This window comes from Paramormyrops kingsleyae, chromosome 24, assembly GCF_048594095.1.
Source record: "Paramormyrops kingsleyae isolate MSU_618 chromosome 24, PKINGS_0.4, whole genome shotgun sequence".
NCBI classification, from domain to species: domain Eukaryota; kingdom Metazoa; phylum Chordata; class Actinopteri; order Osteoglossiformes; family Mormyridae; genus Paramormyrops; species Paramormyrops kingsleyae.
In genome coordinates, this window is record NC_132820.1 from 14,012,202 (window position 1) to 14,032,041 (window position 19,840).

General features: G+C 47.0%; 1 protein-coding gene across 8 annotated transcripts in view; it reads right to left on the reverse strand.

Moving 5' to 3' along the window:
* The window catches only part of LOC111854368 (glutamate receptor 4-like), a 41,254-nt gene extending 32,710 nt beyond the window's left edge, over positions 1-8,544 (reverse strand). For all 8 annotated transcript variants that reach the window (XR_002840661.2, XR_002840662.2, XM_023832257.2 and 5 more), the window contains exons 1-2: positions 8,272-8,544; positions 7,287-7,445 (exon numbers count right to left, since the gene is read on the reverse strand). Coding sequence is in view for 6 of the 8 variants with exons in the window: in XM_023832257.2 (XP_023688025.1) it covers positions 7,287-7,445; positions 8,272-8,359 (247 nt within the window). In the remaining 2 variants the exon portion in view is untranslated. The remainder of the gene's footprint in view (positions 1-7,286; positions 7,446-8,271) is intronic.
* Positions 8,545-19,840: the final 11,296 nt, after the last annotated feature.

A 19,840-nucleotide genomic window follows, 5' to 3' on the forward strand; every position in this document is an offset into this window, starting at 1 on the left:
TTTTTACCTTATTGCACTTTATTTTGCTTGTTTTATGGGATACTTCACTACACTAGATTTTGTTTACAGTTCCCAATAAAATATGATAAAATGCTAATTATATTTGCCTTTTTTAATTCATTGAAATGTAAAGGATTGTGTGAAATTTCATCATTTCGACTACTAACCCCAGTATCGAACTGAATCAAATCGTATTGTATCGTATCGTGGGACTTTCTGAGGTATCAAAAAAAATCGAACCATTGGCTTAAGGAATCGATATTGTATCGCATCGCGAGGAAAGCTGTGATTTACACGCCTAGTAGGTAGTGGTGGGTTATTCTTCTGAAGGATCATGTGTTCTTTATTGAGACTCATATCTGGAGTGGTAATTAGTGTAAAAATAGCTCATTTGGAAGCCAGGTCTAAGTGTTTCCACTGTGAAGGGGAGGGGCCTGACCATCAAAGGCGGTTCTAGGGACTCTGGGGGCCCTAGACAAAGCACTGCATGGGGCCCTCCACCTCCCCCTCCTGGTAACATGGTAACATTTATTAGCTTTAATTTACTCTGAACTATAAATTAATAATATCAAGAAAGAGAATTTAATAAACACAAGAGCTTTATTTTCACTTTTGTTGAAAACAGAATAGACAAATAAAGCGAATTTGTCATTGCAATGTACTCTATAAAAAAATATTTATATATTATTTATAGACCTTAATATTTATTTATTTTTATAATTTAAAAACCCACTCCAGTTTCAGAAACTCTCAAACATTATTCCAGGATGAAAACGCTAACAGGGTAGAAGCACATCTTTTGAAAAGTAGTTCAGTAGCATGGAAATACAAACAGAAACGGACCCTGAGGTTTTAGGTAGACAACAAGTAGGGGGTGAGGATCCTGTTAAGGGTGGAATCACTCTATACCGAAAGACACTCAGGGGCTAGTGTTTTGGGTAGAAACAGCTGTTCCTCCGAGCAGCCAATCAGCACACAAGGAGAGTCAAAATGGCCACGCTGACATACAACAATTTACATGAGTGTGTTTCTGTTTGCAGGTTTGCTTTCTGTAAGTTTATACAGTGTCTGTGTGGGGGGGCTTGCCCCAGTGAGCACTTAATTGTGTTTGCAATTGCTGAACCATGGCCTCCATGCATCCTGAGACCCAGGTATGTCACCCCCAACCCCTGCCAAACACTCCCCCCGGGGGCAATTATGGTCACACAGCAGCTGATGGTAGTCAGGCACCGTGGACAGGGCTGGGAAAGGACAGGGGCATTTGGGGGGGGGGGGGGGGAATCATTCCAAAGTGTTATTTAATAAGCGACAGATGACAATAATTTGGCAAAGCGCATTTAGGAGCATGAAGGCTCTTTCTGAGAGAGCCAGGCCCCCTCTGTGAACCACCTGGCCCTCACACTCTACGGCAGTGGCAGGCCTCTGGGGGGGGGGGGGGGGGGATGCACGCTGCATATTGGAGCAGCTTTATTTTCTATTACACTGACACGCCCGCAAAATGGCCCAGCACCTTGTCCCTGGCAGGTGTGTGGCAGTCAACACAATCAGCTCGATAAATTCTCATCAGAAATAGACTGCATGGCCGCGACCCCCATTACTGCCAGTAACGAGTATTATTGAAGCACTGTTTCAGCTGGAATTTATCATCTCCTACTCCCAGTAACTGCTGTACTCGATACAGCTCACCCTCTGTAAGAATAACATAAATACCTCCCCTCAGGATAAACTGTACCTCACACACCTGAAACTCAGTAACACCTGTACATAACACAGCTAAGACTTAGTAATACCTGTCATCACACACCTGAGATTCAGTAATACCTGAACATCATACACCCAAGCCTCAGTAACACCTGTACATCACACACCTAAGACTTAGTAATACCTGTCATCACAAACCTGAACGTCATGCACCCGAGCCTCAATAATACCTGTACATATCACACCAGAGTCTGGTAATACCTGTACACCTCACACCTGAACCTCAGTAATACCTGTACATCTCACACGAGCCTCAGTAATATATGTACATCACACACCTGAGCTGCAGTAATACCTGCACATCATACATCTGACATACAGTAATACCTGCAAATCATACACTTGAAACGCAGTAATATTTGTACATCACACATGTGAAGCTCAGTAATACTTGTACATCATACACCTGAATCTCAGTGATACCTGTATATCACATACATGAAACTCAGTAACACCAATACATCTCACACCTGAGCCTAGTAATACATGTACCTGTGACTCAATAATACCTGCACATCACACACTTCAGACTCAGTAATACCTATAAATCACACAGCTGAACCTTAATAGTACTCGTACATCACATGCCTGAGCATCAGTAATACATGTACCTCACATAGCTGAGCCTGAGTAACATATACAGTATACCCCTCTCAACTAGGCCAAAGGACAGCTATAAAATATATCATTAATACTGTGCCCATAATTTTTGAAGCCATTAAAAATAAAAACAAAACATATTAATAAACCCCTCAGAAACATAGCAACCACAAAAAAACAGAACCCACACAAACACACAATGAGTCCTTTTAGGCAACAAAACAGGACTCTGTTGCTGACTAGATGTCTCAGTTAATATGGACATAACCCCCAGGGACTGGCTGAACTATTTCATCAGCCGTTACCATGGGAACCCTTTGTATCCCTCTAGAAAGCGGGTTTGTCTATACCTGGTATCCCCACCCCCACTGCAACTCCCCCCACCCTCTCAGCTCAACACAGCCAGAGTATCCCAAGCACATGGCTGTGTCTGTTCCTTATTTTCCACATCATTCACTCATCCAGTGACATGATCCTTTCATGCAGTCACGTGACCCCCTCTGTTCACGCGGTCACCTGACGCATATCATTTCCCTATGTGTGCCTGGGATCTTTCGATCTTTTCACACTGTCTGTGTGGGGGGGATTTCCCCCAAAAGTAAAGATCATTTGTGAAAGGATAAATGGCCCCTTGATAGCTTCAACCTTCCACATTGGGACCTTTGACCGCCCAAGCCTTATTCCCAGTTCTGAGGACCAGGAATCATCAGTAGGAGGAAACGTTTTAGCATCTGATTTGGCATAGAAGAGAAGCACAAAGGGGAGGGGTGAGAGAGAAATGGGGACACACTGAGACAGGCAGAGCAGCTGAAGAAGTTTCACAGTGGAGTGGAAAGGTGGCCCCAGGACTGCTCACCGAGTGAACGAGTCCCTTCCTGCTGGATGAGGAGAATACAGTGTACACTGAGAAGGAGCGTGGAGAGAGAGCCACAGATCGACACACCACAGGCCACAAAAGCTGGTTAGGCAGTGCCTTCATGGCTGCTGCACAACTGTGTGATTTAAGGAGGTGAGGCCTCCTCTCACTTGCTGTTCACCCCTGCAGCATATCATCCCATTATGGGTCCTCTGTAGGAGCCAAAAGCCTTTCATGCACTCCATAGAGTTTACTCCATAATACAGGGGAGACTTTGTGTGAGCATGTAGACCCTAATACAGATGAATCTCTGTGTGAGCATGCAGACCTTAATACAGATGAATCTCTGTGTGAGCATGTAGACCCTAATACAGATGAATCTCTGTGTGAGCATGTAGACCCTAATACAGATGAATCTCTGTGTGAGCATATAGACCTTAATACAGGGGAGTCTCTGTGTGAGCATGTAGACCTTAATACAGATGAATCTCTGTGTGAGCATATAGACCTTAATACAGGGGAATCTCTGTGTGAGCATGTAGACCTTAATACAGGGTAGTCTCTGTGTGAGCATGTAGACCTTAATACAGATGAATCTCTGTGTGAGCATGTAGACCTTAATACAGATGAATCTCTGTGTGAGCATGTAGACCCTAATACAGATGAATCTCTGTGTGAGCATGTAGACCTTAATACAGATGAATCTCTGTGTGAGCATGTAGACCCTAATACAGATGAATCTCTGTGTGAGCATGTAGACCTTAATACAGATGAATCTCTGTGTGAGCATGTAGACCCTAATACAGATGAATCTCTGTGTGAGCATATAGACCTTAATACAGGGGAGACTTTGTGTGAGCATGTAGACCTTAATACAGATGAATCTCTGTGTGAGCATGTAGACCTTAATACAGATGAATCTCTGTGTGAGCATGTAGACCTTAATACAGGGGAGTCTCTGTGTGAGCATGTAGACCTTAATACAGGTTAGTCTCTGTGTGAGCATGTAGACCTTAATACAGGGTAGTCTCTGTGTGAGCATGTAGACCTTAATACAGGGTAGTCTCTGTGTGAGCATGTAGACCTTAATACAGGGGCATCTGTTTGACATCTGCTCCCAGTGGTAGCACTGCCGTCAGAGCCCATCTTGCTGTGGTTCTCCTCAACCTGGGGCTCTTAGATCCAGATCCTTTAATCCCATTGACCTGCGAGGTTCCATGATTGTCATCATCTGACGGGTAGCAGCAAAACACGGTTCCAGAAAGTGAACGACTCCATAAGACCCTTTAATACCATGATTAGAACATCAGGAGGCTGTAGAGGAAAACCACCCTTCGGCAGAAGAGCGGCACCTGCCTGACATAGTGTCTGCCAGCGTCATGGCCCTGATAACCATTCAGAAGGTACGCCAACGGGCCGGACCGCCACATCCCTCTGCGGCCGAACTATATGCGATAGCGGCTGCCTCATGACTGTGATGAAAATGGCCCGGAATACAGCTCTAGGGCCAAGACGTGTCCCCTTGAGTGCCTGCATACCGTGAATTAATATGGAGACTGCTGTTAATGCTATCATCGCCTGAGGGACGGCGGGGGGGTGAGTCACGCATGCCCCCTCCCTCCAGCCGCACAGGGATTTTGCTGCATATTCACTTGTGTTTCATTATTTTGTGGAAAGGAGCTGCAGCTTCAGTTCGCCTGCGTCCCTCAGCTAGCCCCTCGTTTTTCATTCTACGCAGTTCCTCCCTCCTTTAATCTCACTGCTGCCAGTGACAACACAGGCAACTGCAGCAAGAAGGGAGGGTGAGAGAGAGAGAGGGAGAGAGAGAGAGAGAGAGAGAGAGAGGGAGGGGCTGCAGAGTGACGGCCGCAGAACACAGCTTCCACCCCAACGTGGCCTGTGCTCTGTGCTGCCGGCTATCCATGCAGCACATGCGTGTGGCAGGAGACACCGCAGTCTGACCGGAGGTCACTTTGTTCGAGGATCTTTTAAATAAAACCTGGCTGCTGAAGAGGAGTTTTACAAGGTTCCAAGTTCCCTCCACTTGATAGGTGCCTTCATCTGCAATTCTGTCCAGCCTCCACCTTTATCTCCATACAGTTTCCCTCCACGTCTCCCAGTGCATCAAAGATCAGACCCAGTATGCTCACCAAACCCTGTCCACTACATCCTAGTATGGGGCGGGGGGGGGGGGGGGGGATTGGGAGGTCCTACAGACATCACAACCTACTCCCACCTTTGGCTTCCCTTTATCTATGTTTCCTGTGCTGACTACATTGCATGATCTTCACCTGTGCAGCTGTGCACTGGGAGGTGCCGTTGTGACAGTTCTGTCACAGACCCTGCTTTGGCTGGCCTGTCCCATCACTGCTCGCATGCCACATCTCACTGCATCTGACCTTAAATTCTTCCATGTTTTGAACTGTTTCATGCATGGAAGCGCATGAAAGTGCTAAGATGGGTGACGACTTCTGAGTATAAGGTTACTGTGTCTAGTTTCAGGTATTCTACAATGGGAAACAATTTGTGTAGATTCCTGTTCCCATATGGCTGTAATAGCAGTAGGTTCTTGTAGCTTTGAAATGGATGCTATGTAAATAACTGATATCAGGTAAATGGCATATAAAGGCTCCATGATAACAGACCAAACAAGCCTGGTAAAATGCACGATTCACAGCCACCAACCAAGAATAATAATGTCATAGGAAGAAGAAGACATTTGCAGAACCTGTGTCAAATGTGTGGATGGCAGCATAACCGACTACCTGCTCTCAAAAATAAAAATTCTATTATAATTTAGCAACCCATCTTATTCAACCTTAAAATTAACAGACTAAATTAGAATGGTCTGGTTAATCAGCTAATTGTTTGTTTTATTTTGACCAAAAGAAACCAAAATTAGGTTAATTAAAGAACATAAGGTGGACCCTTAGGAGTTTATTCCAAGCTCACCCCAAAGGAATAACCTTGCAGATGTACTCAAGGTCAAAGCATAAGAGAACAGATGAAAGCAGACAAATTTTACTTTCGCTGCAGAATGGCGACAAACACAGACACTAACAGAGACCCACCCTCCTTAGCCACATACGGGCTGGGCAGGCAACCTGCGAGCATTATGTTTGGTGACATGACCCTAAGGCCTGAGTGCTGGGGGAGGGGGAGGGGGGGGAGCACATCATTAAACATTAAAGGGCAAGAAGATACAGAATGCTTGAGGCACTGCTGCTGTTTCTGCTGTAAAATGAATTTGTATGTAAAGAGATCTGAAGTCATCAGCTGCCTGCATAACCCACTGAGACCATAAAACTGAGCCTGGAAACCTGAGCCTGGATAACTGCTCCTATATGACTGAGCCTGACTAACTGCTCCTGTAAAGCTGAGCCTATATGATTGAGCCTGACTAAATGATCCTGTATGACTGAGCCTGGCTAACTGCTCCTGTACAACTGAGCCTATATGACTGAGCCTGATTAACTGAGCCTGACTAACTGGTCCTGTATGACTAAGCATGTCTAGCTGAGTCTGACTAACTGATCTGGTGCAACTGAACCTGTTTGATTGAGCCTGACTAACTGATCCTGTAAGACTGAGTCGGTATGACTGAGCCTTCCTAACTGATCCTGTAAGACTGAACCTAACTAACTAATCCTGTACGAGTAAACCCAGTTTCGACTGAGTTTGTTTGACTGAAGCTGATTTAGCCTGATATAGTTTATATGAATCCAACTGTTTGAATGAGCCTGACCTAGCCTGAGAGGAGCATGACTTAAAAAGACAGGTGCACACACACATATTATAGTTATACAGAGAAGAGAAAGTGGCTGGTTTCAGTAACTAAAAAGGAGAATATGTACTGTAAATTGGTCAGTGTTATTGGTGTCATTCACGCAGGAGTGATGACAGTTTCATCAACTGCGCAACATTCCAAGAAAGACGTCAATAAAGTATACACTGCACAGTGAAGAGATTGACAGATCACATTGACTACCCTTGTGACCGTTCACCTTTGGCCCATAGTCCTTAATGAGAACACACCCCCCAGAAACGGATTTAAGTGCAGGCTACTCACAGGCATTGGTCACGGCGAAGCTGTTGGCAGTCTCGATGTTGTCCACATGAGGAACCAGGTTAAAAGGTGCTTCCGACGCATTTGGGCTGGTGTTGTGCAGGAATATGGCTAGGCGAAATGCGGTGTATTCCTGGTCCGTGTTTCTGATGAAAAGCCCGCCTGCCGTGACAGATGTGAAGACACGTCTTAGTCAAAAACACCAGCGACAGCCGTGAAATCTGCTGTTAAATCTGCTGCACGGTGCAATTATTCCAAGGGCAGCTGAAGCCAAGCGAGTGCATTCAACTGGATCAGAGCCGTGCCAGATTTTCCCGAGATAAATGCTGCGGTTTTTTTTTTAATTGGTTATTTGTTAAACAGAATTTGTGGTGATAGTAAAAAAAAAAAAAAACTGAAACCATGAAACCATTCATGCTGCAAACCACATCAGCTGTATCTCCATCATCAGAAAGTAAGCTACAAGGATCCCATATGAGCAGCCGCCCGTACTTCACAAAGAATGATGCGGCACTAGAGTGAATGAAATCACCCCGTGGAAGGCGAAGAAGAAATGCTGCTCTACAAGACAATAGACTTATGTCCAGATTCACACGGTATTTACAATATACACTGGAGACACAGGCGGTAACTGGTGCAGGGAGAACATCCCATAGCAGGCTGGTAACTGGAATGCGGCAGTGGCGCTTTAAAAGCCAGTAGTGAGCTGGGAACACGGGGAACGCGCCAGGAGCAGCAGGCAGACGCGTCGCTCGGACCGCTATGTGCGGCTTGGTGCGCAGGACGCAGGCGACCTGCATGCGGCTTTTACTTTACAATCCATCTCGGTCAATTATTTTTCCTTTATATCTTTAGCGATTAAAATATTTAAGAAGACATAGGCTACACCATAGTCACTCTTCTGTTATTCTCACGAATTTATGGAACATATTTACTAGGAATCATGCAAGATTAAAAAACAGCATAATGCCCGAGCGGACGCACTTACCGATCTGAACGCTGCTCGGAAAGGCGCCCATAGTTATCCCCCAAAAAACGGAAAATACCAAGGGAAGCTGTTTCCAAGTAATTTTCATCTTTCGTTTTGTTAAAAAATGTTGAGAGACATTGAGGACGATGTCACACGCGGAAAGAAGCAGACACCGACCGCTAGTAATCCATCCCGACTGCTTTTCCCGCAGTGTCCGCGGCCACCGGTGCGACTCTGTCGGGCAGTCTCGCCAGCTGTGAGTCTAGCGGCGGAGTGGATGAGGAGACGTGCGCTCCCCCGCTCCCTATCGGCGACCCCTCCCCCGGCAGCTTCCTCTCCCGGCCACTTCCCCCTTCTTCCCAGTCCGGCTCCTCTTTTCTGAAGGATTATCAGTGGGGCAGTGGGCTGCTTTTAACAGACGCCTGGTGCCCGGTTCTGTGCAGTCATAATAGGCAAGGTAATTACTTCTCCTTAAAGACCCTCACCATTTTATAGCGCGAGTTTTGGGGATTTAAAGAAGTGGATCAGCATTGTTCAAGAGCGTCCCAGCGCTTCCCTTATAACACACCACAAACACTTCTCTTTGACTGTACCGTTGCAAACAGTGCAACCACTGCAAATCTGTCCTATAAGTAATATGCTTAACGGCACTACAGTCATACAGCTTATCACTGTATCGTATAGGCGTATTGCTCTGTTGTTCGCCCTTCGTTTACAATTTCTCATTTTACTGATGATCAGATCGGGTGGGGGTGTGGGGAGGGGGAGGGGGCGCAAATCACCTTATAAAATGACACAAGGTTATCTCAGAAACAAACTCACAACTCATTTATTCCAATGTCGGCTTGTTGACGTAGGAAGCAGCAGAATATGGGATCCATAAGTGACACTTATAATATCTGCATTTTGCTTTCGTCAGCAAAGAGGAGTGTCCCTCTCCCCGCACCCACAATCTTTATCAATTCACAAGTTTCCTTCCATATGCAAACGCGAAATTAAAGGCATAATTGCCTCCGGAAGGTGGGGCACCGGATTACGAGGTTATATTTACTTAAATTATAAATATGTATTCAGAATATCTGCATTCGAGGGCTGCTTGTAAAAAAAAAGAAAGCTCCAAATTGTTCTACCATAACGTGCGCATGCAATGTCAGTGCAAAGGCAGTGAAGCCACTCTTTCGTGCTGCTCAGTAACAGGCGCAGGGCACGCGCTCTGCACGCGCGCTGTCCTTGGTCCTGGAGCTCAGTCTCCTTCGGGGGAAAAGTAGACGGCGCTGCGCCAACCCAGGCCATCCGTTGCGCGTTCTCCCCTGTGCGCACACACACACACATACACACACGTATATATATATATATATATATATATATATCTGCTTCATCAAGGTCAGTGTTCAAGCATTTGTGTTACAGCCAAACAAGTATCACAAGGATAAGAGAGACGCTGTCAGAAGGGCTGTTTTTGGAAAAAAAAATTGAAAAGTGCATAGCTTGGTTCCATCGGCAGTGTATTTACATCAGCCCAACAATTAGTGCTTAACTGCTCCTAAGATTTTTGTAATCAGTGCAATTCATGACTCAGATGTTTGCTTCATGGCCAGATATCAGAATAGGATACCATAGCCAAGGGTTAAGAGTAACTCCTTCGATACAGCAGCTGTACTCATTGACTGCTGATTCCATAGACATGTGTTTGACATCCCTGCTCTGTAAGTAACGTGCGATGCAGGCTGCCCATATATGGCATGTGACATCAGCTGCAGGAAACCAGGGAGGTTCTGTTCATGATGATGATTCCTCCAGCGGAACCTGCAATCCCAATGGCTGGGCTGACACTTGCATGGCTTTGAGACCATAAGCCCTGCCAGACTGTCTACAGAAACACTGCATTTTAATCCATCAGTTGCATTCTTATAATAGCTGTCCATCTCCATGTCTACCAGATATCTTGGCCATTTAGGTGCTGTAGGAAGGAGAGGAGCTGAGGACCAGCTTACAGTATGGCCAGTGTGCAGTGCTGTAGGGAGGATTGAGCACGTGCATGGAAAAAGCTGACAGTGACTCATGGAGACTGAGGTTGATGATATCAAACAGCCCTTATCTCCTGTGGTTTCCTCTGCTTCTGGAACCAGCTGGATGACAGTCCAATTTGGCTAAACTAAGGCAGAACATTTTAGCCCAAGAAGGCCTGATTTAATACAATGAATTGGTCATTCTGAAGAAGGGGGGGGGTGTCATTAAGATGCAGAAAGATACCTACGGGAAGGGGTACAGCCAGGCATGCGCAGTGTGTGTATCTCAGCTGGAATGCTCTGTGTCCTGTTTACAGACACATTTTGGTCCTGTGGCACAATCGTGGCTACATGCAATGTGTGGTATTTGCCTCACTTATACTTACAAAGCATCTGCTAAATACATAGATATAAACGTAATAAAAGTGGCTCACATGCTCTCTGTGTGCCCTTTCCTGCATTACCCCCCTTGGCCTCAGCACTAACTCCACCCCATCATGGAGCATGGTACTGTAGCAAGCATGCAGCTCCTGGCTGTAGTTTTAAAATCAATTACTGACATATTCTTATAAGCAGCATAGACTCCCTGTAATTTCACAGGCTGTAATTTTCCGTTGCGTTTAACCTGGACGTTTGCGTCACGGTTTTGAGAAAAAGGCATGTTACAGTTCCAGGGAAAGATATATTTCAACTCTGTTGTGAAACTCATTTGTGTTTGTTTCCATGTCCAAAACCAGACCTATCCTCACAACATTCAGCATGAGCCTCTGGAGATGTACCTTGTATCTGTTATTTATATCTCATCATGCCTGTATCTTGTGTAGCCGTTGTGCAGAAAGCAGAAGTGGGAGGCTGTTGTCAGGAGAGGCAGATGTTCGTATCTCGGGGGCTGCTCAGGCTAGGGATTCCTACCGGGGGTCCGTCTGCAGACAGGATGCTGGGAAATTCCGGGGTTGATCCTTCACCTCCTGCAGCAGTGGGTCCCCACTGAGACGCCGGGGCACGCATTCACACACACCGACACCTGTAACCACGTGTGTGTGTTTTTTCCCCCTCAGTGCCATTGATCTGATAATCAAATGTTGAGTTTCTTGGGACACACACCAGGCTTTGGTCCGCATGTAGGGGGGTGGGGAGGGGGGGGGGGCGGGGGAGGAGCTGATCGGTGGTGATATTCCATACTGCTGAAGTTATTGCTGCTGTCAGTTGGACAAAACCGCCAGCTCTGAACCTTGGTTTCAGTTTAACCATGAGGAAACATGAGCAGAGCCTGCCTGTTACGGTGCTCATTCTGAGACACCTGTTTGTGGATGGGAGAGACGAACAACACTGCCGTTATCATGCATGCGATGGACTTACGCATCGACCGAGCTCCTCCCCAGTCCCAAGGCTTGCCCAGTGGAGTATCAAAGGAGCAAAACGCCTGCACGGCTCAGGGCTTCCTCTGCAGGAAGGGAAGATCATTATAAAAGTTAGTTCACCTCTTTTTCCAGGCCGCCTTGGTGTACACCCCCCCCGCCCGGTCATATGGTCTGCAGTGGGTGGGATCAGATTTGGGCATGGCCTGTAATATGATGTGGGTCACGCAGCTTGTGGGGGGGTACTGGGCTGGAAGCCGGCTTCTGAAGGTGCGGCACTGCGACAGAGCTGCTGGCAGTGGGTGAGACTGTGACACTAGACAGTAATTAATTGTGAAAACATAATACAGAAAATGTTCAGTGGGTGGATGTTGTGCTAAACCGGCATATGAAGGATTTTTTTTTTGATGCTTCTTAGCATCTGATGGTTTCTTAATGAAGAGACCTGTAAGACCGCCCCCGCCCCCCCCATGTCAGTCTCACCCTACACATCCACTCACTCCCCAAAAACAGCACACCCTCCAAATACAGCTTCCCTATCTGATAAAATATCTCCACCCATGTGACAGATATGGTTCACACTGTAGCACAATACTTATTTCTGGGTGCTGCTTTTCTTTTTTTTGGGGGGGGGGGGGGTGCAGCTGAGAGACTGGCCCTGGGTGTGAGCCAGGAAGCCCATTATAGAGTAGTGGGATCGGAAGTGTGGTTAAAGTGAGGGTAAAATGCTAATGCTAACGCTACAGCCTTTTAAGCTGTCAGAATAGGAAGCAGCTATTTGGAGTGGCTACACCTAATATGTGAGCATATGTTCCTCTCTTGACATCACTTCCTGTCTGCCCACAGTCCATCCACATGTTGTCTATCCACAACATGCCTGGTGACGGCCCCCAAGGGCATCGACCCACTGAGGCTAAAAGTTTATTGATATGAGGTCAGATGAGTAGGTCTTGGTGGCTGAATGGGAGAAGGAGGTCAGTGGCAGAGTGAGAAAGGTGTAAGCACAGCCATGACATGGTGTGTGTGTGTGTGTGTGTGTTGTTATTCTTACATTCTGTAGATAAGATTGAAACACAATGTGATCATCTGTGTAATGCTTTACATTAACTGTACTTTCATCATGCCTTTATAATGCATTCACAGAATATTCAGTGCACGTTCATAATGCATTCATAGATCATTCATCCATTACACCTACAGGAACTTTTAAGACATTCTAAATCCATAGGGATTAATATAGAGTTAGACACCCCCTTCACTGCTATAATAGCTGCCACTCTTCTGGGGAGGCTTTCCACAAGATTTTGCATTATGTCTGTGGGAATTCTTGCCTATTCATCCAGAAGAGCATTTGTGAGGTCAGGCACTGATGTTGGGCACGAAGGCCTGGCTCACAGTCTCCGTTCTAGTTCATCCTAAAGGTGTTCAGTGGGGTCGAGGTCAGTGCTCTATGAGGGCCAGTCAAGTTCTTCCACACCAAACTCACCCAACCAAGTCTTTATGAACTTTGCTTTGTTCACTGGGGCACAGTCATGCTGGAACAGAAAAGGGCCTCTTCCCCAAACTGTTCCCACAAAGTTCAAAGCATAGAATTGTCCAAAATGTCTTGATATTCTGAAGCATTAAGAGTTCCCTTCACTGGAACTAAGGGGCCTAGTCCAACCCCTAAAAAACAACCCTATACTATTATTTATAGTTTGGAATTCTGCAGCTATAGAGTCAACAGAGCATTGGCGACTTTTACACACCATGCGCCTCAGCACTGGGTGACCCCGCTCTGTAACTTTACATGGTCTGCCACACCATGGCTGAGTTTCTCTTCTTCCTGAACACTTCCACTTTGCAGCAGTACCACAGACACCTGCCCGTGGAATATCTGGCAAGGAAGAAATTTCATGAGCTGACTAATTTCAAAGGTGGCATGCTTGAGTTCTCCAGAATGACAAATGTTTGTGAACCTGACTGCATGGATAGGTGCTTGATTTTATACACCTGTGGCGATGGGTTCGAATTAAACGCCTGAATTCAATGATTAAGAGGTGTGTCCCAATACTTTTGTCCATGTAGAATATATTAATAACAAACATTATACAATTATATTTGTTATTATAACTGTGTGTGTGTCTCTGTCCGTCGGTCTGTCTGTTGCCTGTGTGTCTATGTCTGTGGGTGTGTATATATTATCAAAACCTGTAATTTTGACCATGTGGGGACATTTTTCTGGTTAAGGTAGGATTAGCTAGGGGTTAAGGATGTCGTATTTGGGATTACAGTTTTGCCTATAGAAATTACCTGGATGATCCCCATAAAGATATGAATACAAGCATGTGTGTGTGTGTATCTGTCAGTAGCTGTGTGTGTGTGGGGGGGGGGGGGGGGGGGTGCCCAGTCTGCCAGCGCCCTCAGTTGTGCCAAGCTCTTGTCCCTGGGGAGGCAGTGAGCCCTGCCTGAGTGTGGGACAGGGAGTGTGTGTGTGTGTGTGGGAGGGGGGGGGTGGTTCAGTGGCCCTGAGCCCAGACAGATGCAGGCTAGGCGGCCAGATCCGGGTGAAGCTGATCCATAATTATCTGTTTTGGGAGCTAATTTAGTCAGGTCCTTCACCGTCGTTTACGAGCCCATTAATGACGTGTAAAATAGTGCAGCTCCACACAGACGATGCTGCACTGCATCATGGACCGTGCGAGAGATGCCAATCCTACAGCAGCACGTGGCCATTCAGCTGCTCCGCAGGTCCAGCGAGGACATGCACCGTGTCCACTGCCATGACCGCAATGCATTTTCCTTAGGTGCCATTAAGGACTGCGATGAGTGTGTGATCACATTCACATTGACCCCAGAGGGTAAAGGGGCACAGTCGAGCAGATACTCCGGCTGGGCACCGCTTACTGTCTCCGGGTCCAAAACTGTTTAATTATTTTAATCACACTCAGTAATTAGCTGTGGATCTGAGCCTCGTAGATAGCTGTAACAGCCAAAGCAAACCTCTGGAGCTCTGCTGTGCAAGCGGTGGGGTATATTTCACAGTGCCAGTGCAGCCCGGTCCATCGCTGTGCTGCCACAGAAGGCTGAGGCGTCAGCGGTTGGCGTTCACCGCGGGGTCGGACTTGCCACGTTTTCAGCTTGCTGGGTCTGCCCGCTCAGCTCCGCTCAGCTGTGTGCAGCCTTGCCTGTGATCAGCGGTCATACAGGCGACGGTTGCCATCTTTGCACTGGTGTCTATGTGGTGTTTTTTTTGTGGATGGCTGCACTGCGTGGTCTCTAGGCCGGTCACTCTGGAATAATAACTGTGAGCCAGTCTTGGGAAAAGCAGCAAACCACCTGCCCAATGCTTGGCTGATCCATACAGGGGGGTCGTGGGTCACAACCAGCGGCAGAGGACAGCGTGGGGGACGGCACCTGGAGCGAGCTGTAGTGTTTTACTGCAGTGCTACTCGGAGTGAATACCAATGGAGCAGTGATGTAAACAGCCCACCTGGCCAGGGCACAGTGCCCCCCTGTGGCTCGAGGAGGCAGGGAATGTGGATGCCGACGGCCGCCGTGGCCGCTCACATGACCATGCTCTGTCTTGCATGAGCCCTTCCAGCCTTGTTTCTCACAGAGAGGCAGGTCCCGAGACCATCAGCCAATTGCAGGCTGTCAAATTAAACACCGAATTCTTAACCTAGAATAGTGACAATAGCTGGTGAATGGGGGTCATTTTATAAAATGTGGGAATTCACAATGGATTTGCAGGTATGTGCAGATGCAGCATACGTACAGAGCATGCTGCTTTACCTCAGGGCTCCGTGTGAGCTGGACTCAGGATGCAGACCACATAACAGACTGCCTACCCCGGCATTCAACGCAGACCCATCCTACCGGACAGTGCCCAGATCTGGTGCATGTGTGAAAATTCCTGACCAGCTTGAGGCAGGTGCAGTGGCCATGAAGACGATTCGGTCATTAGCCAATCAGAGAACACTTCAAGTCTCACTCATGAGTGGGAGGTGTGGCTTCATGGTGATGTCACCATGGTAGCGAGTAGCGGACTGTGATCAATCTGAAATGTGTAACAGCAACAGACTGACCCTGAGCAGGATGTCTGCACACTCACACACACATATTCACCTGCTTATCTTAGATCCTCCAGTAGCCAGTTACACTCTGTTATACTGTTATCTACGTTGTCATATTCTGCTTTATGTTGTTACACAAGTGACCTTAATAACTGAGCGTGGGTTCCTGATTGTCACTACTCACAGGGTGATGCCAAGTCATTCATTCCACACCTGATGTCGTGTCTTGATACTTGATTACAGTTTTTTTCTGAATTGCTTAAACACTAAACCTCATTGTTGGAACAAAACTGCAAATTGCCAAAGCTCATTTGTTGAATCAGTGGATATGGTGTTTTGCATGTTGAGCTGCAAATCTGGAAACCAAAATACTATAGTAAAAAACATTGCTGTCTACTAAAAATGTTTGTACCTGGTTATACTACAATTTTTCTGAATTGATAAAACACTATTACATTAAAATGTGGCAACTGCCAAACCAGAGTCAAGGAAGAATATTCATTCTGCCTCATCATCCTGTCTTAGTGCTGGGTCAGGACTGAGAACTTTGTCTGCATCACAGGAAATGCTCTCCCTTGCTGGGCGGTGCAGGGAGAATCCTCAGCGTGATCCATTTGTACCTTGACATCAAAATTCCACTTACCTATGGCACTTGCACTCTCCTCCGCCATGTTCATGCCTTCATTCTATGTTCTAGTCACTCTTTGGCTTCTACTCATGTTTAGAAGCATGTGTGAGCAGTTCTGAGTCATTGTGTTTAAATGATGACTACTGTATGGTGGCTGTGCTTCACTTTTGTGGCCTGTGTTTTCTATTTTGCATCAAAGTGCACCACTGTGCAAAATGTGTTTTGATGAATGAGAAGGTGTTTAGAGTTTTGCGAAAAGGGTGACTCAGGTCTGGAAATTGTGCCTACTAGGTGGGCACTGTTTAAAGTTTCGCCAAATGAGTGACTGATTCAATAGTTAAGTTTTGGCAATTGGCAGGTTTGTTCCAAGAATGAGGTTTAGTGTTTTAGAAAAACTGTATCTGCAAGCAAAAGGTTTGACTGGTAGTGTTTTCAATTTATTGCTATAGTGTGTAATGACTGCTCAGTAGTGTTTATGTACCGAAGGGTTTCGTCTGTGATCTGAAGGCAGTGTTTGATTTGAGCAAAGATATAGTTTTGAGAAAATTGTTTGATTTTACAAGATGAATCAAAGGTTTTCTGAGTGTAGCTTGAATTTTAAGGTTTGTGCTTAGTGGTTTGAGAAAAGGAGATTTTAGGAAATCTGTTTTAGCATTTCAGAAAAACTGCAACTGTATGTGATCATCAGAATAGCTTTGCTATGCTTATTAGCTTTGAGGGTGCTTGGCATTTTGCTCAGCTGAAAAGAGTAGAGGCAGCATTTTGGAAGCATAATAGACAAGGTTTGAGTGTGTTACGGTCTGACCGTGTAGGGACAGGGTTTGAGTGTGTTACGGTCTGACCGTGTAGGGACAGGGTCTGAGTGTGGTATGGTCTGACCTTGCAGGGACAGGGTCTGAGTGTGTTATGGTCTGACCTTGCAGGGACAGGGTTTGAGTGTGTTATGGTCTGACCATGCAGGGACAGGGTCTGAGTGTGTTATGGTCTGACTGTGCAGGGACAGGGTCTGAGTGTGTTATGGTCTGACCTTGCAGGGACAGGGTTTGAGTGTGTTATGGTCTGACCGTGCAGGGACAGGGTCTGAGTGTGTTATGGTCTGACGATGCAGGGACAGGGTCTGAGTGTGTTATGGTCTGACCTTGCAGGGACAGGGTTTGAGTGTGTTATGGTCTGACCATGCAGGGACAGGGTCTGAGTGTGTTATGGTCTGACCTTGCAGGGACAGGGTTTGAGTGTGTTATGGTCTGACCTTGCAGGGACAGGGTCTGAGTGTGTTATGGTCTGACCTTGCAGGGACAGGGTTTGAGTGTGTTATGGTCTGACCTTGCAGGGACAGGGTCTGAGTGTGTTATGGTCTGACCTTGCAGGGACAGGGTTTGAGTGTGTTATGGTCTGACCTTGCAGGGACAGGGTCTGAGTGTTGTAAGGTCTGACCTTGCAGGGACAGGGTCTGAGTGTGTTATGGTCTGACCTTGCAGGGACAGGGTCTGAGTGTGTTATGGTCTGACCTTGCAGGGACAGGGTCTGAGTGTGTTATGGTCTGACCTTGCAGGGACAGGGTTTGAGTGTGTTATGGTCTGACCATGCAGGGACAGGGTCTGAGTGTGTTATGGTCTGACTGTGCAGGGACAGGGTCTGAGTGTGTTATGGTCTGACCTTGCAGGGACAGGGTTTGAGTGTGTTATGGTCTGACCGTGCAGGGACAGGGTCTGAGTGTGTTATGGTCTGACGATGCAGGGACAGGGTCTGAGTGTGTTATGGTCTGACCTTGCAGGGACAGGGTTTGAGTGTGTTATGGTCTGACCATGCAGGGACAGGGTCTGAGTGTGTTATGGTCTGACCTTGCAGGGACAGGGTTTGAGTGTGTTATGGTCTGACCTTGCAGGGACAGGGTCTGAGTGTGTTATGGTCTGACCTTGCAGGGACAGGGTTTGAGTGTGTTATGGTCTGACCTTGCAGGGACAGGGTCTGAGTGTGTTATGGTCTGACCTTGCAGGGACAGGGTTTGAGTGTGTTATGGTCTGACCTTGCAGGGACAGGGTCTGAGTGTTGTAAGGTCTGACCTTGCAGGGACAGGGTCTGAGTGTGTTATGGTCTGACCTTGCAGGGACAGGGTCTGAGTGTGTTATGGTCTGACCTTGCAGGGACAGGGTCTGAGTGTGTTATGGTCTGACCTTGCAGGGACAGGGTCTGAGTGTGTTATGGTCTGACCATGCAGGGACAGGGTCTGAGTGTGTTATGGTCTGACCATGCAGGGACAGGGTTTGAGTGTGTTATGGTCTGACCATGCAGGGACAGGGTCTGAGTGTGTTATGGTCTGACCATGCAGGGACAGGGTCTGAGTGTGTTATGGTCTGACCTTGCAGGGACAGGGTCTGAGTGTGTTATGGTCTTACCATGCAGGGACAGGGTTTGAGTGTGTTATGGTCTGACCGTGCAGGGACAGGGTCTGAGTGTGTTAAGGTCTGACCTTGCAGGGACAGGGTCTGAGTGTGTTATGGTCTGACCGTGCAGGGACAGGGTCTGAGTGTGTTATGGTCTGACCTTGCAGGGACAGGGTCTGAGTGTGTTATGGTCTGACCGTGCAGGGACAGGGTCTGAGTGTGTTATGGTCTGACCTTGCAGGGACAGGGTCTGAGTGTGTTATGGTCTGACCGTGCAGGGACAGGGTCTGAGTGTGTTATGGTCTGACCTTGCAGGGACAGGGTCTGAGTGTGTTATGGTCTGACCGTGCAGGGACAGGGTCTGAGTGTGTTATGGTCTGACCTTGCAGGGACAGGGTCTGAGTGTGTTATGGTCTGACCTTGCAGGGACAGGGTCTGAGTGTGTTATGGTCTGACTGTGCAGGGACAGGGTCTGAGTGTGTTATGGTCTGACTGTGCAGGGACAGGGTCTGAGTGTGTTATGGTCTGACTGTGCAGGAACAGGGTCTGAGTGTGTTATGGTCTGACTGTGCAGGGACAGGGTCTGAGTGTGTTAAGGTCTGACCTTGCAGGGACAGGATCTGAGTGTGCTATGATCTGACTGTGCTGGAACAGGATCTGAGTGTGCTATCGTCTGACCGTGGGACTATGTAGGGACAGGACAGTAGCCATTTAACTTACTGGATATTGAAGATATTGCAAAACTAAATGTCTTTTTCAATTTCATAATCTTTATAGTAGCTTAACTGGTGAAGCTCTTTAGGAGTCTAATTAGCATGAAATCCACTTTAAATGAATCTCCACCCCTTGCCCAAATTTACCCCAAGGTCAGTTTTTCAAAGTCACCAAAGCCCAGACTATTTGTAAGATGACAGGAGAGAGCCAGAGGAGGCCCAGAAGCAGCAGAACCTTTGGAAGATAAGAAGGATAAACAGCCAGCAGACAGAAAACACACCCAGGATCTTCCTGCAATGTCATCTTGGCTAATAAAGCTGGCAAGAAACGATAAGAGCTATTAAACGATAACGGGATGAAGAGTTCCCTGCAGCCCACACACTCCAATTAGCCTGCCATTAGTTCATTACTTGGCGCTGTTCTGTGGCTGCTGTACACT